The sequence below is a fragment of the Notolepis coatsorum genome (assembly GCF_963971535.1).
Source record: "Notolepis coatsorum genome assembly, chromosome: 1".
Lineage (NCBI taxonomy): Eukaryota > Metazoa > Chordata > Actinopteri > Aulopiformes > Paralepididae > Notolepis > Notolepis coatsorum.
Window position 1 is genome coordinate 136,545,199 of NC_140165.1, and position 25,087 is coordinate 136,570,285.

The 25,087-nt window shown below is 45.7% G+C and overlaps 1 protein-coding gene across 1 annotated transcript in view; it reads right to left on the bottom strand.

The window, feature by feature from the left end:
* Nucleotides 1-490: 490 nt before the first annotated feature.
* The window catches only part of rasef (RAS and EF-hand domain containing), a 45,461-nt gene continuing 20,864 nt past the window's right edge, over nt 491-25,087 (bottom strand). The window contains exons 10-17 of the mRNA XM_084316767.1: nt 22,365-22,656; nt 19,568-19,711; nt 15,887-16,034; nt 14,458-14,539; nt 13,755-13,869; nt 4,692-4,811; nt 1,492-1,568; nt 491-1,218 (exon numbers count right to left, since the gene is read on the bottom strand). Of these exons, the coding sequence (XP_084172893.1) occupies nt 1,122-1,218; nt 1,492-1,568; nt 4,692-4,811; nt 13,755-13,869; nt 14,458-14,539; nt 15,887-16,034; nt 19,568-19,711; nt 22,365-22,656 (1,075 nt within the window). The 3' untranslated portion in view covers nt 491-1,121. The remainder of the gene's footprint in view (nt 1,219-1,491; nt 1,569-4,691; nt 4,812-13,754; nt 13,870-14,457; nt 14,540-15,886; nt 16,035-19,567; nt 19,712-22,364; nt 22,657-25,087) is intronic.

Below are 25,087 nucleotides of genomic sequence, written 5' to 3' on the forward strand. Positions count from 1 at the left end.
ACACTGTCGCCTCACAGCTAGAAGGTCCAGGGTTCGATTCCTGCTTGGGGACCAGGTTTCTACGTTCCATTGCCAGGTACCCAGGTGGGGTATCTCCCGGGCCTTTCTGTGTAGAGTTTGCATGTTCTCCCCGTGCTCGCAAGGGTTTCCCCGCCCGATAAGATAAAACCAATGGAAAAACATGCACAACAGATCGCTAATGCTGTCGCATCCCTGAAGAAGACGGACAGCTGAAGGACGACGGGATGGGTCAAGCGCAGAGACTCAATTTCATCAGCGACCCAAAAGAATATATTGCATGTGTGTGTCACTGCATGATGAATAAAGACTTCTTCAATAGTCCAGTTTATTATGATTATTATTATTATTATTATTATTATTATTATTATTATTATTATTATTATCTATACAGCTCTGCTCTATAGACCTGTTCGCTGTCCAATTCAGACTCAGTGTGCGCGTGCATCAAGGGGGCAAAATTAATGTAATCCTGGTCAGAACAACGGGGCAGACTACAATATATTTGCATTTGTTAGCCATGCTAGCGATCTAAACAATCAATCCATGCCAAAGCTAAATATGTAAAAGGTGAAAGACTCACACTCACAGCCATGCTGATTTGGCTAAATGACATCCAGCCGTTGTCATGGTTTCTCCATAGAGCCCCATCGTACTTTTTTAGCGCAGCCCCGTCATACTTTTTTAGCGCCTGCAAATGCTATTGTTGATTGGCTCGAACACGGTATGTTTGTATACAGCGAACAGGTCTATACAGCTCTGCTCCATTGGCAGAACAGCTGCTTGGGTCCAAAGAGTAAGTAATAATTTTCTCTTTTGTATGGATGCATAGTAGACTTGTTGTGATGTTCCAACTCTGCACAGATGCCCTGTTCCAAAGCCGTCTCAAAGAATCCACTGAATGATACTGATGATGATAATGATGATGATTGCGAAAACGGTGATAATCACGATAATTGATCAGTTGCTGCACTTCCACAGAGGTCATGCACTTCCACAGAGGTCTGTTAAACGTCACTGTGTCACACGTGCGTGTGTTTGGTGTCCAGTAAAGCAGTTGAGGTTCTTTGTTTGCTGTTGTATTGAGTTCATGTGAAGTCAGATCAGGTGCAGCAGGCTACGTGTTGTTTCTTCTTGGAAACGGTCAGAGGGGTCACAACCTCTTGGCTCCCATCTACACGGACCTGCTTGGTTACCTCTCTGTGCGGGAAAGGAGAAGTAGGAAGGAGTATTCAATCTCAAACACTAGAGGGCAGTACAGATATTGGCTATGCACTTGTACTGGTAGGAGCTTTTAAGTTTTTCACTGTTTCTAAATTGCCCTTTTTTAAGTGCAAATGACATGCTTATATGACTATATGTGTGTATTGCATGTGTTCTTGCAGTCAGTCAAACAATCAATGAATCCGTCTGTCTGTCTGTCTGTCGTGGATCTATTTGTGTTGAACTATACATCATTACGTAGACTCAAACCTGGCCAGGTGCAGCACAGCTTCAATGACATTGGATCCATCTTTGGCACTTGTCTCACAGAACAGAGCGTTGTAGGTCTGTGGAAAAAAACAAAGGTTTTTTCTTTTTTCTTTCTTTCACAAAGCCAGCATAACAGAGCTCCGTAATGCCCTTCTGGTTCCCTGAGAGTTTTCTCTATGGCTGTAGCCTCTGGCAAAAAAAAAAAGCTTTGTGGAGAGCCTGGTCTGTGAGCCCTACTTAGACCAGCACTGATCTAACATGTCTTGCAGTTTTTATAGACCTGGGGAGTGAGGTTCCACTGCGATATCCCCCCATTGCAGCTGCTCAGTGAAGCTCAAACTATCAGTACTGACTTATTGTATTATGCACGTTCATAATCTTTGACGAAGGTATAGATTATTTAATTCATCTTTAAGAAAAAGTGTTTTATATCCTAATCTTTACTAGTTTCCATGGTAACTACTACAATACCCATAAGCCCAATCACAAGAGCACAACTACTCTGACGTTGATATCCCGAAGGAGTACAAGGCAACAGTCTATACTCTGCGCAAGGCTGTTAAACTTGCTAAGAGGACGTATGCTGACAAGATGGAGGCACAAATGGCACAGAATGACACAAGAGGCTTATGGTGGGGACTGCGGACGATAACTGACTACAAAGTCAGCGCCCCCTCAAAGGGGAGCGGCGACGCCTCTCGCGGACAAACCCAACTCCTTCTACGCACGGTTTGGTGCAAACAGCTAGCTAGCTCACCGGCTAGTGACGTCACTGGCGCGCCGGCTGTCGTGGAGGGGGGGGGGGCATCCGCGGGGGGGCTGGGACGCTCTCTCATTGACGGAACACAGTGTGAGAAGAGCATTTATGCGGGTGAACACCAGGAAGGCTGCTGGCCCAGATGGGATAACAGGGCGCATACTTAAGTCCTGTGCTAACCAGCTAGCCCCTGTGTTCACCACCATATTTAATCTATTCCTGGCGGAATCCGTGGTACCTGCCTGCTTCAAGGTGTCTACCATTATCCCGGTACCAAAGAAATCCTCCCCAACAGGTCTCAATGACTACAGACCGGTGGCACTCACCTCTGTGGCCATGAAATGTTTTGAGAGGCTGGTTAAGGATCACATTTGTGCCTCCCTCCCCAATGATATGGGCCCTATGCAATTTGCATACAGGCCAAACAGGTCCACTGATGATGCGGTCTCCCAAGTACTGCACAGCACCCTCTCTCACCTAGACCGCCAGAAGGGGGGCTATGTGAGACTGTTGTTCATTGACTACAGCTCAGCGTTCAACATCATAGTCTCCACCAGACTGGTGGACAAGCTGATCGAGCTGGGTCTGAGCTCTGCTCTGAGCGCCTGGATACTGGACTTTCTGAGTGAAAGGCCCCAGGCGGTCAGGGTGGGGGGTCAGACCTCCAACACCATCACCCTGAGCATCGGGTCCCCCCAGGGCTGTGTTCTGAGCCCCTTGCTGTACTCACTCACTATACACACATGACTGTGTGGCCAAGTTCAGCTCCAACTCCATAGTGTGGACGACACAGTGGTGGTGGGGCTGATCTCGGACAACGACGAGTAGGCCTACCGGGAGGAGGTTGAGGTACTGGAACGCTGGTGCCAGGACAACAGCCTGCTCCTGAACATTGGTAAAACCAAGGAGCTGATCGTGGATTTTAGGAGAAGACAGCAGGGGACACACACACCACTGAGGATAAACGGGGCTACCGTGGACAGGGTGAGCAGCAGCTTCAAGTACCTGGGGGTCCATCTCAGAGGATCTGACATGGAAAACACACATAGACTCAGTCGTAAAAAAGGCGAAGCAGCGCCTCTACCACCTGAGACAGTTAAGGGAGTTCAGAGTATCTGGGAAGATACTCCAGTCCTTCTACTCCGGAGCTGTAGAGAGCATCTTGACTGGAAACATCACTGCCTGGTATGGAAACAGCACGGCACAGGACAAGAAGGCCCTACAGCGAGCGTACCACGGGTATTGCACTACCACCCCTGCAGGTCCTATATAACAAGAGGTGCAAATCCAGAGCCTGCAGAATAATGAAAGACCCTCACCACCCCAACAACAGCCTGTTCAAGCTGCTGCGGTCAGGCAAACGCCTGCGAACACCAGAAACTAGGACAGAGAGACTTCGGCTCAGCTTCTTCCCCCAGGCCATCAGAGCCTTGAACACTGAACTCTCCACACACAAGCACACATGAGCACACACACAACACACTGTACACGCTCACACACTAGCAACCACTTTAACATGAGCACACACACACTCATGCTGCACACGCTCACACTTATGGTCACTTTACAAAAGGAAAGGTCACTTTAAGAATAGTATAACTTGAGATTGTATAATATAGCATTGTATAGCAGTGTACATAAAGACCCAGTGCCTCATCCGTAGCTAACAGTGTATTGCACTATCACAGGACCTAGCATGTCCTACCATGCTCTGTAAAAACTCATGTACATATACCGATATGCCCTACTTTTATTACTTGTATTATTGCACAATGCCGTTCTATTGGATTCTTATTATATTATTATTATTATTGTATTATGCACAATCGTTGCGGGCAAGACCCCCCGCATTTCATTGTATACTTGTATGCCGTGACAAATAAAACTCTTGACTTGACTTTGCTATCTCACTGTCACACCAGTTACCCGCCATCTTTGTTTTCATTGATCGCTATGAACATTTACATGAAAAGATGAAAACTACAGAGTTGAAAAACAATCTGAATCCTGTAATAGAGTATATAATTCCTATAGTGTATTCTGTGGTATATTGATCATATCCAGTGCATTTAGTACACAGTCTTGTACCCATGACATTTTTCTTGTTTTTCCTCAAATGTAAAAAACACAGATTTTTTTCCAAAATGTTTCCAGAAACAGGCAGGTCTTAGAATTATTACGTGACTCCCCAGGTCTATAGACAGAAGATAGTCCTGTCCCTTGTCCTGTATGTGTCCACGTATGTGTTTCACCCTGATGATGGCTGATGCTAATTTGTAGCTTTGTGAGGCACAGACCAATATATGTATGTATATCCTTCATGGGAGATATTCAGTATGTTATAGGTATACGTGCTTGCATGTGTGTGTGTGTGTGTGTGTGTGTGTGTGTGTGTGTGTGTGTGTGTGTGTGTGTGTGTGTGTGTGTGTGTGTGTAGTCTCACCATGGCCAGCCTCTCTCCATAGCTGGTAGGAACACAGGTGATACCTTCCTGTATGGCCAAATTTCTCATGTCATTCTTATTTCCCACCAGCATGATGGGGATGCCCTCCTGGGACACGTCCTAATAGACAGACAGACAATAATGACTACAAAACAGACCCCAGACCAGCAGTTTCTAACCAGTGTTACTGCGTTGTAAGAATAAGACCAAGAGAATAATAAAATACTCTAGCCACTCAAACAACTGCCTCTTTGAACTGCTGCGGTCAGGCAAGCGATACCGGAGTCTCATGGCACAGAGAGACTCAGAAAGAGCTTCTATCCCCAGGCCATCAGGATGCTCAATGACAATTAACATTATGTAACAAACCATCAAACACACTCACAGCACACACACCCACACGTACACACCCACTTTAAATGGACAACTCACTGTAGCACCCACTTTACACACTTTAGACACTAACACACTTTATATTTATATATTATATTATTGGCAACTCATTGCACATAGCCAAGCCTTGCACCTTACCTTAACTTACCACAAGGTGGCACCACAAGCTACCTCATCCCATTTACCTCATCCCATTTATATTGTATTGTAAACACTCTGCATTGTATATTGCACCACAAGCTACCTCATCCCATTTATATTGTATTGTAACTACTCTGCATTGTATATTGTACATATGTATATTGAAATTTTTTGTCTTGTTCACACTTGTTTAAGTACTTGACTTTCTATTTTATACTTATACTTTTTATAATGATCTATTTCTACCTAGCACACTCTCAGGAGCAAAACAGAAAAAAGTATCCTGTATTTCTGTATGACAACTAATAAAGAAACTTGAGAAACTTGAACTTGAGTTATCCTTGGTTCAGGCAACTTGCTGAGATACTGAGGGCTCCTGTTATATTATCGTATAGCTTACACTCTGCTCTCTTGGAACTATCCCTTTATCCAATCTAATAATGAATAATTTTTCTCCACATGTACACACCCATCCGCCTGGCCACACCCACATCCACTCCTCTACATAAGCAGGGTCATGGCCACACTAACAGCTCCTTCCCTATTTTCACCACTGTAAAGTGCCTGTATACACCACTTTAAGTTTAGTGCCGAAATAGTTGTTGGAAAGGAGCTACATTGACATTGTATCTTTGTTTTTTTCTCTCTTGCAATTTTACGAAAAAAACTAAGAGATAATGTCTTCACCGTCGGAGGGTCTAGACGCTCACAACGTTACCCTCCACCAGCGCTTCACTATCGGCGCTCCTCCGTGCGTCGTGGGGTGTCTCTGGCTCCGCGGTCGTGGCAGCCAGATACACCTGGGCGGCACCCGGTGGTGAGTTTGCCTCGCTGAGGGGCTGTTGAGCCTCCTTCTCCTGTGAGATGGCCAGGTTCCGGCCCTGGTTCCCCTGCCAGTGGACAGTCGGCCGACAGCTCCTCTGGTGGCCGAGGATTTGCATCACAGACTCTTCGCCTCGGCTCGCTCTCGTTGTAAGGCGGTGAGCAGCAGGGGTGAACGGCCTGGTTTTAGTGTTGCGCTGGAGCCGGACGAGAGTTCTCTTGCCTCTTCTCCATTTCCGATGGAAACTGAGGATTACATGGAGGGGGCGGGAGCTCTCTTGTTCGAAGCCCCAGTAGAGACGTATCACTCTCCCCCTCGGGGAGTGACAGGGAGTGCTGCGTCTCCTTGGGGTCCCTTGTACTCCAGGGTTGGGATAGAACCTCCAACCCCGAGACAAGATGCCCAGCTATCTGCCGCGTCAGACGTTGGCACCCGAGGCAGCCTCCCATACGTAAGGGACGCGAGTGATGTGGAGGGAGGTATGCAAGGGGAGTTGCTTGCCTTGTTCCCCGAACTCATGGCGGGCGCCGCAGCCGCTAATGGCGTGGCGTTGCCGCAGCCACTGCCGGCACCTGTTCCTGATGACATGATAGGTCATCTCTGGCAACGTCGTCGTGTGAGAGAGACGGGCGTTGTCTGCCCATTCTTCCCAGCAATGGAGGCCTACGTGGCACAGGGACAGGTAATCCCCCGCATCGTTGGCCTTACCCCCGCCTACGTGCCAATCACGCCGATAGTGGGTTTGGTCCAGGGACTTAAGGACGGGGTGCCTCGGCTTGATAGCCCGATGGCATCCATACTTTGTCCCGAAATGGTGTGGGAGCCGTTAAGAAAGCCGGTTCCCCAGGGGAAATCGGCTAGGCAGTTGGCTAATTGGAGTGACCAGGTGTACATCGCCGCGACTCAGAGCCTGGCTGCGACTTCCAACATCTCGCAGCTGGCGCGCTACATGTCAGGGCTGATGGCAGGCGGGTCGGTATTGGATGACCATCAACGGTACCTTCACGCCCAGGCGGCTGGAGCCATCCTGCACCTTTCGCAGCTGCAGGCGATAGCCGCCGGGAAGGAGCGTGCCCTGGCCACTCTCGTCCAGCGCCACCTTTGGCTGGAGCAGGCGCGGGTGCCGGAACAGAGGAGGATTCCGCTGCTAACGGCCCCCCTCTCCGATGCTGGATTATTCGGGTCGGCCATGCAGCAGATGACGGCAGCCTGCAGGGAGATGGAGGAGGAGCGCTCCGTGCTTCAACCTCATTTCCCCCGACCCGATGCCACCGGTGATGTCCGGAAGAAGCAACGCCGGCAGAGGACCGCGACTGTTGCCTCCGCCACCACCGCCGCCGCTGCTGGTCCTTTGGCGAAGAAGGCCAGGAGTGGAGGGAGTGCCTCGACCGCTGCAGCCAGTCGCCTCACTCAGGCCCGGAGGGAACGGTAGGGATCGACGTGACCAGGCTCCCCAGAACTGTTCCTCCGGGCCGGCTCCCCGTGGGGGAAAACAGCGCTCTGCATGTGGCAGGCGCCGCTAGTGACTCCCCTGTTTACCCCTGCCCCCCCCCCCAACATATGATTTTTGTTATTAAATAAAAAAGGACTGTTTTTTGTTACAAAACGTGTGTATTCACTATATATTGGGGATACGATGTATAAGCCTCACCTAGCTGTGGGGTTGTGCGTTTTCTGGTCGCTATATATGTGTGCTTAGCAAGGCCTGTGGCTAGCACTCGGTCGGAAGACTTGTCTTCTCTCATCATGAAGAGACGGTGTTCTTCTTGCAGTAGTAAGAGTGAACTTTACCTTTATTTAATTTTTTTATCTGAGGGGGTTGTGTGTATGTTGTGTGTTTAGGAAACATGGCATTGAGTCCACAACTAGGTTAGAGTGTTAGCCTGCAGAAGTAATCACATATGTAGCTTGTACCGAGGTCTTTGGACCCTCTCTTTAACGTCTGTTGTTTTTGTCTTTACTTGGTAAAGTATGAAAACACGGGTGGAGTGTTCGCACATGAGCCTAAAGCCTTGTATAAAAATCCGTTTTTTTACACAAACGAGTTTATCGTCTGTGGCTGGCGTGCAACTGTTAAGCTTATCCTAGAGGATATACGCTTTTTCATGTAGCATGCTAGATAACTGGTATCATGCGCTGCTTGTTGTTTTCATCGTATCCGGGGTATGGGGTCATGGGGGGTGAACTGATAAACCCCTCCCCCCTTTTTACTGATAGGCCAGGGGGTTGGACCTCCTGTTCTTTGGTCTTCCTGTCACGCTGTGGAGTCAGCAAGTCACAGGGAGGGGAAAGGGGGGGGGGGGGGCAGGGAGTTCCCTGGTCCCACGCCATATTTGGACAGGTGGGTCACGGAATTTCCCCGGCCATAGAATACGTCACTGGGCGCGTTTCTATTGGTCATGAGACTTCCGTGAGTTCTTTCAGGCTCCATATTGTGGACCACTGTCATTGTCAAGATTGGGTGATGCGGTGCGTTGGAAACTTGTTTGTTTTCTGCTCTGCTCTCTATTTGCATATGTGTTGAGATTTTGGTCACGTGGCTCAATGTTTACATATATCTTTTCAATTATTACTCACGTGGGAGATCTCTCTGGGGGTTCCCTGTCTTCCCTCTTTTATACAGTGCGGTGTTGACAGGGGTTTTTCCCTCGGACGCGTCATATGGGACCCATATCTGTGTCTTTTTGGCCGGCTTCCTTCCGCTTGTCCCAGGCGGCATGGAGGGAACGTTGTCTGGTTTCTTGTTAGAATTACCATTGATGTGTTTTTTGGGTCTCGACGTGTACATAGCGCTGGCCCTGGGTGCTTTCGGTGTGGAACCACGCCATGGGCTGGCGCGCCTTGGTTGCTCATTTATAGAAACTATGTTTTTTTATACAAGCGACTGGGATGGAGATTACTAGGTTAGTCTCGACGACTCACGCTCATCTCTAGGGGGAGATGACGGAGTAGATCAAAGCATTGGCGGAGGGGTCTCACGCCCATGGGGTGGGCCACCGGGTATGGTGCATTCATGTTCTGACCGTCTTGGTGGCGCTCTCTGTGATGTTTTGGATCGACACGCGTACCTACCCCCCTCTTATGACTGGGGATGGCGGCGTGACAAGGACACAGGACTGGTTCTGGTCGCGCCGGACCAGGTCAGTTAAACCCGTTGTCCGCCGGGGCGCAGATCTGCTGTTCTGGTCCCCTGAAGGAATTTGTGCTTTTCCGGGGGGAAAATGCCGGGTCGGCCCGGGCGTCACGGGGATTGATGTTATGGATGTGTGTGTCATAGGTATGTCACTACGAGTCCATATTGTGTTGTACCTTGTGCTGTGCTAAGGGGACTGGTCCTTCACCATTCGTTTTCGCCCCTCCCTTCCCCTGCTGGGCAGGGCTGGGAGGGGGCTGTCGAGGAGGTTTTCTGTTGAACCCCTCTGGCATCCCTGTGTACGTCCCGGTCCACCGGGCCCAGGTCCGAACTCGTTCTCGTTGACCTGTTGGCCTGGGTTAACCCCTTTTGAAAACTGAAACACTTGTACTGCCTGTATAGCCGGTGTATACGCGCAGTTGTGTTTCTGAGTTTTTTCTCAGGGGGTTAAGGGGACAACCGCCTCCTGTTAAACTAAACATAGGGGGGTGGTTGATTCCCCGGTGTGTTGGTAGCAGAGTCGACTCTCGGGTTGAGGCCGGGCTTGACCCCGTCTGCCCGCGAGTGTGCCCCTGCACCTTTCATGACGTCTGCCAATCATGTCGGCCTTCTCTTGGACCTCGACCTCTCTAAGGGGTCGGGTTTGTGGAGGTTGCGACATGGTGCACAGCATACCGAACGCCCCTTCCGCCGGGGTGCTGTTTCACAGTAGACCCCTTAGGCACCTGTCTAGTCCGCAGTGCTCCGGGCACAGGTCGAGTTATGCTCTTTGGGCCTGTTGCCTGGATTGAGGGATCAACCTCTTGGGGGTTGTCTCACCGGTGCGCAGACTGGCCCCACAGTATTGTGGGGGTGTAGCCTCTGTGGAGTGCTTCAGGGCGGCGTGCCGTAGGGGGGAAGGGCCTGCTCTTGGATTGGGCCCTGTCCGATACGCTGACGATGTGGGGGGTGGTGTCACCAGTGACCGTCTGGTGGGGTCTCGATGCTACGGCATCGTTGGCCTTACCGCGCCCCCTTTTTTTTGGGGGGGGATCCTGGCCCTCAGGCTGTTCCTGGGGCTGGGTCCTCCTCCGCGCTCCGCTGCTACGGCCTTGCCACAGGGTTGGGTTCTTGACCTTTGACCCCGTGATGTTGGGGGCTGTGACGGGGGTGTTTTTCTTCCCGTTCGTTCCCTAGTGGCATGTGGGATGCGTGCCTGAGTGGTCGCGGGTCCTTCTGTGTGAAGGTAAGTCCCACGATCTGCTCACCCTTGGGTTTGAGGTGCTAAACCCAGCAAAGAACAAAACAAACAGAGGAATAAATTTGTAAGGTTTATAATATTTATTACATGTTTCATTGGGGAACAGTTGTGGCCATTGTTGAATCCCACTTTTTATCGCACGCAAGTGATTTGCTGAGGCATAATTTTTCTATTTTTATTTTGTTTCATAGTTGATTGCTAGTATGTTCAAGTAATAATTACGAGTTATGTTTTACATTAGGTTACATTATTTAGGTCTATGTTACAAAATCTGAGACCAAATTGGGTATAGCGCTACTGTGGTAGTAATATGATTTATGATTTGATTCAGATCAAATATTGTATATGGTAGACATACAATGGTAGACCTTGGCAACATCTGTGAATATTATACAGCACATAGCATATCAGTATAATCCTTGGGTAAATTAAACAACTTACAATACAAATTAGTTAGACATCAAGCATCACTGTTCACTACACAATATTCACATATAGTAATCAAAAATGTAATTTCACACAAAACAAATCCCATATTACAACATCAAACAACACGTTGCACATGCATTTATCCCACACTTACATATTTGCTGCATGTAAAAGAGAGAAAAATAGGTGAGATCACAGTCAACGCGCACACAATTTTACATTATACATTAAGATTAATGTTCATTCAATATGTTATTTCCTCTCAATGTTTACACTGAGGGGCAGCCCTCATTTTCAGTGTCGTCAAGCATGTACATTCACATAATCATCATACATGTTCTACAAAATAAATTGTAAAAATGAATGAAACTGTACTAAATAATAAATATAATCATTTTAAACACACAATAATATATATATATATATATATTTATTTTTCCAATTTAAACGACAATTACATATTTTGGTGACATGCTTGGTCACCAGTACTCTAAATCAACCCATGGACACTAGTGCACTTAAAAGAACACGCCAACATTTAGGGAAATTAGCTTACCGCCAACAAGAAGATAGATACCAGTTTCCTCTCTGTGCGTTCAGTAGAAAGCTATCTGGCTGCATGTTAGCCTAGCTTAGCACAATGAATGGAAGCGGACATGGCCGGTTAGCCTTCGGGAGAGGTGTTAGTTGGGCATTGCCGGCTAACTGGTCATGTCCGCTTCCATTCATTGTGCTAAGCAGGGGTGTAAAGTACTTGAGTAATTGTACTTTGTTACAATACTTAAGTACTGTTTTTGGGGATTTGTACTTTACTCAAGTATTATTAGGTTTGTATACTTGTACTTTTACTCAATTACATTTCAGAGAAAAAAATATATACTTTTTACTCCTTACATTTAAAATGCAGACCTACAAAGTACAAAGTACAAATCTCGCAGGTTCAACCATTTTAATTTGTATATTTGTTTCTCTGGCTGAACTAACGTTAACGTTATTAATCCTGCGGCTGCACTTTATTTAAAAACAGCCAATCAAATCCCCATTAACTCATTCAGCGCTGCGAGCCTAGAGCATCTTTGTTCCTACTGCGCCACCGCTCTAAGAGATAGGAATGCGTGGCGGTGTTTGCAGGGCTATATCTATATTCTATATTATAGCTATGGATACAATACTATGGCTCATTTGACATCAACTATCCACCGTTCAATATGTGAAAAATAATAAATGTTTTCATGTATACGTTCGTGTGTTATACCGTGGTGAATATAAGTATAGTTTCAGAGTGATCCTGGCTAATTCCATAAAACGGCGCTATGGAGGAATACGTGAATTTTACTAAAAGCGTTGGCGTTGCTCGCCTGGACATGCTACTATTTCCAAATCAAATGTATATAATAGGTATTATGTTTCATCATGAATGCATGAAAGGGGGGGGGGGGTAATTTTTTGATGCTTTGATCGTCACCAGCGGCATACGTTCTGGAGTACGTTACACATGGTCGTTGCGATTGATGTGAAAGCATGGTTGGATCAAAGCAGGATTGATGTCATATAGTCCTTACCTTCACTAGGAGGTACCCCAAAAAGAATATTCCAATTGTCTGATCGCGATTTCCAGTATTGGTGTCCATTGTGTCGCCAACATAATACACCACAACACATGCATCGGCGGCATTGGACGCGTTTCAATGCCATCGAGTGAACCGCTAGACTCGCCTGACCAAAAAAACTGCGCCCGGAGTGAATTAAACGTAACACCAGGTGTGAAAAAAAGGTTTTGAAGGGTGGGCGATACTGCCACCTATCAGGATGCGGCCAGTATTGCACTGTAGCGATCTCAGGCAGTGGTTCCCTATGGTAACCCCGAGGTCCGTGTGAGATAAATGAATAAAAATATTGAATAAAAGAAAAAATGATGAAAACCCGACTATACTCGAGTCTGGCGCTGAACGGTTGGCGAGTTACCCCGACTTTCCTCTGGTCTGGCGCTGATTGAGTTAATGGAAAATTAACCCGCCCATACCTATGCTGATTGGTCCTTGTGCAAGACTAGAAAGCGGGAATCTTTGATTAAACACCTGCTATCAGAAGAATAGACAGTCAGACATTTTCTTTTTACTTTGACTTTTTAGTACTTAAGTACATTTAAAAGTAGACACTTTTTTACTTTTACTCAAGTGTGTTTTTAGCCAGATACTCTGACTTTTACTTGAGTAAGATTTTGAGACGGTACCCATACTTTCACTTAAGTATAATTTCTGAAAGCTAGGCTAACGTGCAGCCAGATAGCTTTCTACTAGGGATGTTCGATATTGGCTTTTTTACCGATACCGATATACCGATATTGTCCAACTCTTAATTTCCGATACCGATATCAACCGATATCGATATATGCAGGGTCCCCCCCCCCCCCCCCCCGCCCCAAAAAACTGAATAATTTCAGGTAATTAACATTACATATCTCTTGTTGTGGAATTAACACAACATTATGCATACTTTTGACAATAAATAAAATCTGAATTTGTTCTTACTTGCTTGCCTGGGTAAATAAAGGTTAAATAAATGTAAAAAATATATATAAAAAAATTTAAAAAATTTTAACCGATACTGATAATTTCCGATATCACATTTTAATGCCAATATCGGTAGGCCGATAATATCGGACATCCCTACTTTCTACTGAACGCACAGAGAGGAAACTGGTATCTATCTTCTTGTCTCTCTCTGGAGAAGACGATAAGCTAATATCCCAAAATCTTGGCATGTTCCTTTAAGTTATCTAGTCAACCGTAGTTACTACTAATACTAATTAACCTCAGACAGACTCTATATTGTTGGCTACTTTTGACAACGACACAATGACTGTCGCTCACTAAAGGAGGTGGAGTAGTTGTGTCGTCTCACCTCGATCATGTCCACCCACTCCCGGACGCTGAGGAAGCTCCTCTCACAGGTGACGTCGTACAGCAGCAAGACACCGTCTGCCCTGCGGAAGTACGACTTGGCGATACTGCGGAACCTGCGGCAGGCGAGATAAACGGGTAAAACACACACAGATGAGGGAAAGCGTTACAGAATTTGGTTTAGCTAAGTCGGACACAAAGACTCTAACATGCCAGTATAGAGAGACTCAAAATGAGCTTCTATCCCCCAGGCAATCAGGATGCTCAATGTGGACTCTATGGAACACTAACGCATCCATTCTACATTCATTGCACACACATCTACATGCACACACTCACTTTAAACACTCACCTTAACATTCACTTTGGTGTCCATCGTCCATCCAATCTCAGAAAGCTCATACAGAACCAAGCATTTCACTGTAATGTACTGTACATGTACCTATAAATAAAACAAAACTTGATGCACCGACAGACATATTCATTGCTTACATGACCTCCTGTCCCACAGCTGTAGTCTCTCTCTCTCTCTCTCGACACACACACACACACACACACACACACACACACACACACACACACACACACACACACACACACACACACACACACACACACACACACACACACACACACACACACACACACACACACACACACACACACACACACACACACACACACACACACACACACACACACACCTCTCCTGTCCTGCAGTGTCCCACAGCTGTAGTAAAGTGGCCTCTCCGTCTACAATCAGGGTTTTCATCTGGAAGTCCACTCCTACAACCAACACAGGAGAGACATGGTTAGACAACGTGGACCACACCAGTGGGCAGTGGCTCAGGAGGTAGAGTGGAGGTCTGAAGGTTCCCGGTTTGATTCCAGATAAAAGTGCTATATAAATGCAGCCCATTTACCATTTATATCTCTGTCTATATATCTATATCTGTCAGAAACAGGTGTTACTATGGGGTTTTCATAACGTGGCGATTCTTGTGGGTTTTGTACAGTAGGTGCTTAGGATACATTCAGATGCCCTGGATGCCCATCACAGCACAAACAACAACCAAGCAACAATATATGTCTTAAAAAATGTAATTAAATTTAAATGTGTTAATTCAAAGTTGGCCTGCATTCAGCATTACTGCTGCACGAATGCGGCATGGTGGTGTAGTGGTTAACACTGTCGCCTCAGAGCTAGAAGGTCCAGGGTTCGATTCCCGCTTGGGGACCAGGTTGCCGCGTTGCCAGTTACCCAGGTGGGGTATCTCCTGGCCTTTCTGTGTGGAGTTTGCATGTTCTCCCCGTGCTCACAAGGGTTTCCCCTTCCGATAAGATAAACCCAATGGAAAAACGTGTAGAACAGATCGCTAACGCTGTCACGTCCCTGACGAAGACGGACAGGAGCACTTGGATTGGTCCCCAGGCACGCCCCCACGCCGCAGCCCATGTCTGCTCCTGGCTGGCCTTGGGGGGAAGGACAACGGGATGGGTCAAACTCAGAGAGGAACATTTAATCGGCGACCAAAAAATCTAAAATTGCATGTGTGTGTATCTGTGTGTGCTGCCCATCGCATGTGTGTGTCACTGCATGACGACATTGTCAATGTGTCCAATGAATAAAGACTTCTTCAAAGTCCAGTTTAATCTTAATCTAATCTTTAATCTTAATAATTATTCAAACAGAAAAAAACTAAACATAATACATTTTTGGGAAACTTCATCAGGTGTGGCCTATTAAGAAGAAAAATTAAGACTGGCCTGGGACCCACTGGTCAGAAACACTGGTATAATCCTTTAGTGCTCACCAGAGTAGCACTAGTATAATCCTCTAGTCTAACACTCACCCAGAGTAGCGCTGGTATAATCCTCTAACACTCACCCAGAGTAGCGCTGGTATAATCCTCTAATGCTCACCCAAAGTAACACTGGTATAATCCTGTAACGCTCAACCAGAGTAGCGCTGGTATAATCCTCTAACACTCACCCAGAGTAGCACTGGTATAATCCTCTAACACTCACCCAGAGTAGCGCTGGTATAATCCTCTAACACTCACCCAGAGTAGCGCTGGTATAATCATCTAACACTCACCCAGAGTAGCGCTGGTATAATCCTCTAACACTCACCCAGAGTAGCGCTGGTGCTGGTTTTGAACTCGTTCTTGCAGAGGCGTAGCAGGAAGCTGGACTTCCCCACGGCAGCATCTCCAGCCAATACAATCCTGAAGGCCTTCTCTGATGTCATATAGCCCAGGTCAACACTGTCCTTCTTGTCCTGGGGGGGTTAGAGCAGGGGTTCCCAAAGTGGGGGTCACCAGATGATTAAAAAAATATATATATCCAATTTTCTTTTATGCAGTCAGGCCACTGAACTTAGAAGCAGGCCAGGCCAGTGTTTCTAGTTGCATCAGCGCAATAGTTAGATAACCTAGGTGGGGAACAACCAGGAGATCACTGCAACTCACACAAATTGGAGAACTATCTCTCTCTCTCTCTTGCTCTCACACACACACACAAAGGGAGCCGCATGTGATTGGTGGAGGCGGGACCCTTACAAAAAACTGTTGCTGCTAATCATTGACACATGCTAGCCTGTAATAATCCCCCCCAGAAAAATCTACTTTGCATTTGATATATTTCAAATATATGCCATCACACACTGGCATTTAAAGGGTTAGAATTATAAAATGAATATGTGGTGTTATGATCAGGGCTGAAGTTGAATAAAAGATTGTATTTTTTTCAATCTGACATTACAAAAAAACTGAAAATCCATCAAAATCAGTGTTGTTGCTAATTGTTGACAGAGTTAGCTATGGGGCGACAATAACTTATCATGACGACAAGGTCCTCTCACTTCAGCCTTTAATCAGCGTAGTTTATTATCACATTGGTACACAGTCCATGAGACCTTCTCTCTGTGAGAGGTAGGTGGGAAGAGACCGAGAGGGAGGGAACAATCCCTTAAATACCCTCTTACCTGGCGCCAGCGTCAGTAGCTCCGCCTATAGCGCCCTCTTGTGGAAACAGTTAGACAGTTACATGCAATCGTATACATCACACAACTTTAACACTAATATGCTAGCCTGTTTTTTAACAATAATTTGTGATGCCATCACAAACACTGGCATTTAAAGGGTACAAATAAAAAAATTCCTGCACCAGAATGCAGGAAATGAAGTCTTTGTAACAAAACATTTCCTGGTGGGGGACCCCCGCTTAAAAAGTGGCCTGACTGGGGCTATATTTCGCACTATATTTCCTGGCCTGACTGATTTCCCCAGTCCGGCCCTGGTTAAAAGCCTCCAATGCTTATTAGTGTGTGTGAGTTTGAACGTTTGCATGTTTCAATCATACATTTCCATTTATAAAAAAAAATATATATATATTTTTTTACCTCCTATAATAGTGGGGGTCGCGGCTCTCTGACACCGTTATTTGGGGGTCGCGGCCTGAAAAGTTTGGGAACCCCTGGGTTAGAGGAAGGTGACTTAATAACATCTTGAAATCAATCGTGGCCCTGTGTTGCAGCTAGTAGAGTGTTTGGTGCTCTGAGCATGGCACTAACACAGAGTTAGGGGTTCGATTCCCACTAGGAGCACCTGTACTGACAAATGTATGAAGTCATTGCATTCTAAAGTGATTAGTATAGTACTAGTACTAAAAAAGCACTACAGAAATGCAGCCATTCAGTCATTCATTCAATTATAAATACAGTATAATTGGAAACCAATGTAATGAGGCTGGAATAGCAGTGACATGGCCTTGTGTCAGTCAAAGGCCTACCTGCTGCATTTTTTACAAATTGACCCATCTCAAACCCTCCCTCTTTTCTTGATCCTCCAATCACAACTGTTGCTTCCCTCGGACAAACTTTCAATTTCAGATGGGAGAGTTTTACAACTTATGAGCATGAGAGATAAAAGCACTAATGACTTTTTACAGGTTGGTAATGGAACTTCTCAGCTGGAAAAAAACAAGACTAGATAACTGGGTAACAACTTTACTGTCCGACTATGATTATAGTAGACAGTGCCTAGGTTTATTATGATTATAGAGTGTAGACAGTGCCTAGGTTTATTATGATTATAGAGTGTGTAGACTGTGCCTAGGTTTATTATGATTATAGAGTGTATTTATACTGCCGTATAAAGTTCTTCTCATTTTAGATTCAGATTTTGGTTATAATGAAAAAACAAAACAAATAAATCTAACGAGAAAGCAAGGTAACAGTAAAGTGCATTAACCCATTCTCTGCCACCACTTTGATCATCCTAAATAATCCTCTGCCAGCGCTATTTGTCTATGGAGATGTTCACCTTCTTTGCAGGGCTATAACTTTTTAAATTGTATTGCTAAATTGACATTACTATGGCCCATTCAACATCAGGATGTAGGAACGTTTTACTTTTTCATTCACACATTCATACTAAAATACCGTCTAGAGTATAAATATGTTTTTATCGTTTTCTGCAGTATTTCATAGAACGTGAGATATAGGCATAAATGCATATATTAGATTATCAAATGCAGTTTGATACCGATCAACGTTATATTAAAAGTTTCAACTGTACATGGTCCTAAACGTCATGACTGATCATCTGCGGGTGAACGGAGGGGGGGGGGGGGGGGGGTCGTTTATAATTGAATGACCGACGTTAAATGATTTATGTAGTATGGGTGATATATTGATCAGAGCAGTTTGTATCGAAAATGATAAAGAAAAACGCTGAAACTCACCCCAGTCTCCTCGTAGCGTTGGGCGATGAGAGTGGAGCAAACAGATCCCAATTATGGGATGTTGATCGATGCGATCCATTTCCGGTTTGTATATTACTAATACACATCCAAATCATGTTGATTATTGAGTTATGGCAAAGATCCATATCGACGGTGTCTGTATTGAGCCCCAGGACGATAAACGAGTGGCCGGACGAAAATAGGGGACGGACCGAGCTACAATGGGCACTGCCGGTTTGGCAACTCGCCGATCGGCCACCAGAGTTGTGATGGCTCAGACAGCATCAGCCAAGACTCCGTGGGTGAAATATGAATACCATGACGAAAATATTAAATATTGATCTCAAACACGCCTTACGGCGTGATTGGCAGACAACGCATGGCGGAGAAACCCGCCTTAACACGTGATTGGCGGAGAATGGGTTAACAATGTACAGTGTGATTAAATGTAAACAAGTGATGGAAAACATACGTGTCTGCAGTGCTTTTCAGTTCGACGCAGTGCAGTTGCCATACCAGACTGTGATGCAGTTAGTATTTAGTTAAGTCTTTCTCTTCCTCCATCCCTTGTTCATTCCCTTCCCCCTCCCTCCTTTCATCACTCTCTTTCTTTGTAACCCGAGATGTGGGAATGGTGAGTGCTCGGCCGTGAGATCTGTATGTGCGGTGAAGGTGCCAAAATCACACTACAAACTAAAAGTTGAAACTGATATATCCCTTGCTTCCTCCTCCTCCTCCTCCTCCTCCCTCCTCCTCCTCCCTCCTCCTCCCTCCTCCTCCCTCCTCCTCCCTCCTCCTCCTCCTCCCTCCTCCTCTCCCTTGCCCCTTCCACCCCCCCCCCCCTCTCAGTTACTTGAGTAGTGATAGCAGAGAGGGTTTTCAACGTGGCGGTACTTGACATAACAAACTAGAACTAAGAACTAATATGACCTCTTTCTTCAACATTCCTCTCCCCTTTCCCTTTCTCTCAATTCCTCCACATCCTCCCTCCTTCCCCCCACCCTTCCCCATACAGCCATCCAAGCAAAGAAAATACTAATATCTAATATCCTTGTTAATGTGTGTTACCTGAGTGTTGAGAGCAGAGAGGGCTTTGCGTGGTATGGAAGCAACGGTGGAGGCAACATAGTCGTCTCTACAGACCGGTTCAACAGGTTTCCAGTCCAGAACAGAACCATTGTCTGACCCAAATGCCGACTCCCCGTCCAGGGCCTGTAGTACAGACGAACAGAACACTGTTACAACTATGGACTAACTGTCCGCTGTTATCTTCAGCCCAACAGGACATCATGTCTAAAGCATATAAGATATTGTGAGTCTAAAATGTTCCTACATATTACATACTGCTTCTACATATTGATCTGGTTTTGATTTTATGACTCACTCATTCAGTAACTCACTCATGGTTAGCTGCTCTGCCCATAGTGGTGGCTCATGGGAAATGTGCTTCACATCTATGACACTGTATGCATGGCCGTAGCCAGCTATGAGGTCACCGAGGTCCGGACCTCGGTAACTATTTGGCGTGGGCCGTTTGGTCAACGACCGGCCCATTTGGTACTGACTGACACTGGGCCGGCCCAATAATCACATCTCTTACTAAGCCCCTCCCCCACTAGGCTGGGAACAGCGGCCCATTATGCTGCGGCCCAATCACATCTCTTAATAAGCCCCCCCCCCCTCTCTCACCTGTTTCTCGTGTTCTCGTGTGAGAAGAACCGATGCGGAAACAGGAAAAAATGGAGAAACAGAACAAACGTAAAGGGGGTGCGGAGAAATTGCCGGCGGAAAAAATCAGAAAACTAGAGGTGGATGCTGAAGAATATAATAAAATCACAGACATGTTTGCTGCTTCAACGTCGTCATCCACAATAATACTAGTGCAGCAACAAGTTCAACACAGCCTCAGGTAGCCAGCCAGGCAGAAGGGCAGAGGAGGGAGGGACAGTGAGCTGGAGGAGGAACCTGAGGTAGTTTGTGTGTGCCATCTCTGCCATGGTGATGTCGATAATAATATGAATGATAACGTTATTTGGTCAGCATCGCGTTGGCTAAAATAAGCCCAGAGTGACCGTCACATCTAAGCTGATCAGCACTACTAATGAGACGCTGCCCCCTAGTGGCCGGCTGTAACAAACAAGCACACCATTGAAATCACACATACAAAGATCTAACTATTACTCCTCTCTGAGCATGAATATAAAACAAACAATATTCATCATTGATATTTGGATACTTGAAATCTGTATGAACTGAGTAGTTAGTACCAAATGAATGAATGAATGAAGTTAGTATAAAATGGAACAGCTCCATGCATTAATTGAATAAACAACTATTTGCTCATTACCAGTATGGTATGGTTTAAATTGTACAGCTTTTTGCACATCTTTGTCAGGGAATTCCAACAATTCTGGACCTGAATGTACCAGTTCATTATAATCATCTCTCTCTCTCCTTATGTCTAGTCAAGCCAGAAATGGACCTCCCTAATTTCTAAACCCTGGCTGGGTGGTGTCCGACTGATTATAGTGGGCCGGTCTGGGCCAAAAAAAATAAAATGGACCTCCCTAATTTCTAAACCCTGGCTACGGCCCTGACTGTATGTCCTTGTTGATTATCTGTTTTGAATCTTTATGTAAAGATTTAGTGGACTAATGGTGTTCTTAGCAGAGAATGACATCACACTCCCTCTGTGTGTGTTGTTATCCGAGCTTCTCTGTTCTTTGTTTTGGTAGACGGCCTTAAGCCACAACTGTGAAGCTGGTGCCCCTCCCCATGTTTTATTAAGATTAGACGATGGGCGTTGACTTGTGCGTCTCTGTTTCTCAAGATGGCGGTTTGCTCGTAAACCTTCTATTTTTCCACCTAAACGGTTCACTAAATATGTTTCAGACAACATTTTTGACAAAAAAATAAATAAATAGGACATGCAATTGCTGGATCTTAATTGATATTTGATCTGCAATGCCTAGTTTGACAGTTTGATCTGAATTTCCTGAGCCAGACACACGCTGCAGTTCTAGAGTGCGCATGCACAACATTCCGGCTTGCTCATAAACGTTCCTTTTTTCCTACCTAAGCGGTTCACTAAAACATGTTTCCGACAACATTTCAGGTGAGAAATAAGATATGCAATTGCTGGATCTTGTTTAAAAAGTACATTGCCAGGCGGCCGGGTCGCGCAGCGGACTAAGCGCCTGTCTACCACCGCAGAGACACTGGTATCGAATCCGGCTGTCAGCGGTACCTCCGGCTTGGTCGGTCGTCATACTGACACAATTGGCAGTGTCAGCAGGTGGGAAGCCGGTGGGTTGTATCCTGGTCGTTGTAAACAGCGACTCCTACAGGTCGGTCAGGGCGCCTGCACAGCGAGGGAGGGAATTGGGGAAGGTAGTGTGAGCCTCCCACGCGTTACACTTCCCCAGACAGAGAGTCCTCGCTGTCAGGGGAAAAAAGAGGCTGCTGGCTGTCTCCACATGTATCGGAGGACGCATGTGATAGACTTCAGGGCTCCCTAGACCGGCAAGTGGGGGGCAAATGCGTGCAACGACCAGGAAGGGGACGGGGGGAATTGGCATAACGACTAAATTGGGATGGGAGAAAAAATACAGAAAAATGGACGAGAAAAAGTATATCCAAAAAAAAAAGTGCATCGCCTAGTTAGACAGTTTGGTCCAGGTTTCGTGAGCACAACGTTCTTGCTGATAATGGGAAGGGAGGGGGCAGGTGTGTGGTTGACATATTGTATATAGCTACTTTAATCTATTTATTGCAAAGCAAACAGAAGTAACCTATGCTTTAGTAAAGTTACAGATAAATAAATGTGTTATTATCATATTGTATACTGGCCTGCTCTGCATCTTACATCAGTGTCAGAATTATCATCTCTCATGCTGTCCTCGTTCTCCTCTACCCTCTTCCCCTCTTCCTCCTCCTCCTCCTCTTCCTGGCCCTTGCCGTCGTGCTCAGAGAAGTAGCCTCCGTTGGTGCTTCTGAGGGTGGACATCCCACTGTCCATGCAGCTCTCTGGCAGGCTGTCCTCCTCACACTGGGAGCCGCGTCTGCAGCGGAGGCCCGGGTCACAGAGGGCCAAGGCCAGCGTGTCACAGCTACGTGTGCTGCCGTACAGCGGGGACTCGTCCATGTTCTGGTAAAACCTGGGGGAGGGGGGATAAAGCATCACAGATGGCTCCCATCTAGATCATCCAGAGGTACAGTATAGCACTAGGATTCAACCCATGCTGTGGAATGGGAAGATGATCCAGGTAATCACAGTGCCAGCTTTTAGAGGTTTGATTATGATACAGACTCAAGATTTACCATTCCAAACTGTTAAGAGAACCCATGAGGGAAAAGTACAGTATATTGGCAAACATATTTTACTCAAACGAACTGAGGGGAACAATCGCAAAATCAGCTTTTTAAGTATGGCCACAGCTACACCGTGGGGCGAATTCACAAAGGGATTGCGCAGCTTTTTCTGACGCTATGCCTGTGCAAATTGCCCCAAAACAAACCTTGCTATTCACAAAGCACACGCAAAGGGTGAAATGCCGTGCCAACTGCGTTGCCATCATTATTGCATCTCTGTGTGTCCGTGCTATTTGCGGGTATTTAAATGAGGTAATAGGGGCAAAAAATGTGCCCCTTTCTATGCAAATGAGCCTCATTGCAAAAACACTCCAATTCACAAAGATCGGCACTAATTGCCACACACAGTTAAAGTGAAGTTATTAAGTCTTCAGAGAGTTGGTGGTAACTAAACACATTTATAAGGGTGTCATGGCCAGCGTCTCTGGTGATCCGGTGGGTTAGGTAATAATCACAATAAAGAGAATAGAACCTGCACACTCATAATGCTCCAGAATAAACTTTTAATTTATAACGTTTAGTCAGGTCCATGAGGAGTAGACGCTGGAAACATGGTCAATGAAAAGTTTATTCTGGAGTATATGAGAATGCGGGGTTCTATTCTCTTAACTAAACATTAAATACAATTTCTCACTCAAAAAAGATTCCTAAATCTGAAAATATTTTAGGATGACAAGCAATGACAAAAGATAGTGACAAAAGGATTCAATTGTGTCATGAAAATACAAATGAAGAAAGCTCTATACATTTAGAAATAAACTAAATACAAATGGTGAAACATACTGTTATGTCTATCTGTTATAGAAACGAAGAGCTGTCAGGATTTCCAATTCGTGATCAGATAATCTCAGCTTTCGTTTTCTGTCTGACATTGTCCTAGGACATGCATACTGTTGCATGGGCAGTATTTATACTATTTTACCATATCAGGAGCAAATTGCACTCCGCGAGCCAACTGCGCTGCCAGATATCAGGAGCAAATTGCACTCAGTGTGGGCGTGTTTGCGCTAGTATATCATTTGTGCAATATCTTTAGTGAATAGGTCCTTAACACATTCCCTGCCACGCAATTTGAGCATCTTATACCATTCTCTGCCAGCACTGTAAGTCTATGGAGATGTTCACCTTCTTTGCAGGGCTATAACTTTTTTAATTGTATTGCTAAATTGACATTACTATGGCCCATTCAACATCGATTATCCATCGTTCAGGATGTAGGAACGTTTTACTTTTTCATGAATACATTCATACGAAAATACCATCTAGAATATAAATATGTTTTTATCGTTTTCTGCAGTAATTCCTAGAACGTGAGATATAGGCATAAACGCATATATAGATTATCAAATGCCGTTTGTTGCCGATCCACGCTATATTAAAAATTTCAACTGTACATGATCCTAAACGTTATGACTGATCATGCGCGGATGAACGGAGGGGGGGGGGGGGGGGGGGGGGGTGTTTATAATTCCGTGATTGTCGTTAAATGCTTTATGTAGTATGGGTGATATATTGATCAGAGCAGTTTGCATGGATAATAATAAACAAACAGGCTGAAAGTAACGTCAGCGTCCTCTTACCGTTTGACGATGAGACTGGAGGAAAAAGATCCCACTTATTTGACGGCGATCGCCTAAATCCATTTCCGGTTTGTATAATCATAATACACGGCCAAATCGTATCGATTATTGCGTTATGGCAGCGATCGCTGCACACGGACGTGTGTCTACAGTCCCGCAACAATATGCGAGTGGCCGGACGCATTTCGGAGACGCACCGAGATCGACTCGTCCATTTCCGGTTTGGCAACTCGCCGATCATCCACCAGGGGGCAGTATTGAAACGTTGCAGAGTTGTGCCGGCTCACACTGCATCAGACCAGGCTCCGTGAGGGAAATATGAATAACATGGCGAAAAAATTTAATATGATCTCAATAACGTTGTACGCCGTGGATTGGCAGAATTAGCATGAACTTGAAACACGTCGTACGACGTTTATGGCACAGGATGTGTTAAGATGGACCACATAGCGGGCGCAAATCACACGCAGTTAAGGGTGCTATTAGCGGCCACAATCCATTCTTTGTGAATTTGACCCTGTATGTACTAACTACATGATGTTTTTTGTATTGTCGTTAGTTAATATTTGTGTCATGTGTTGTCATTACTTTGTACACCACGTTGGATTTACTGCTTTACTTTATATCTGATGCAATG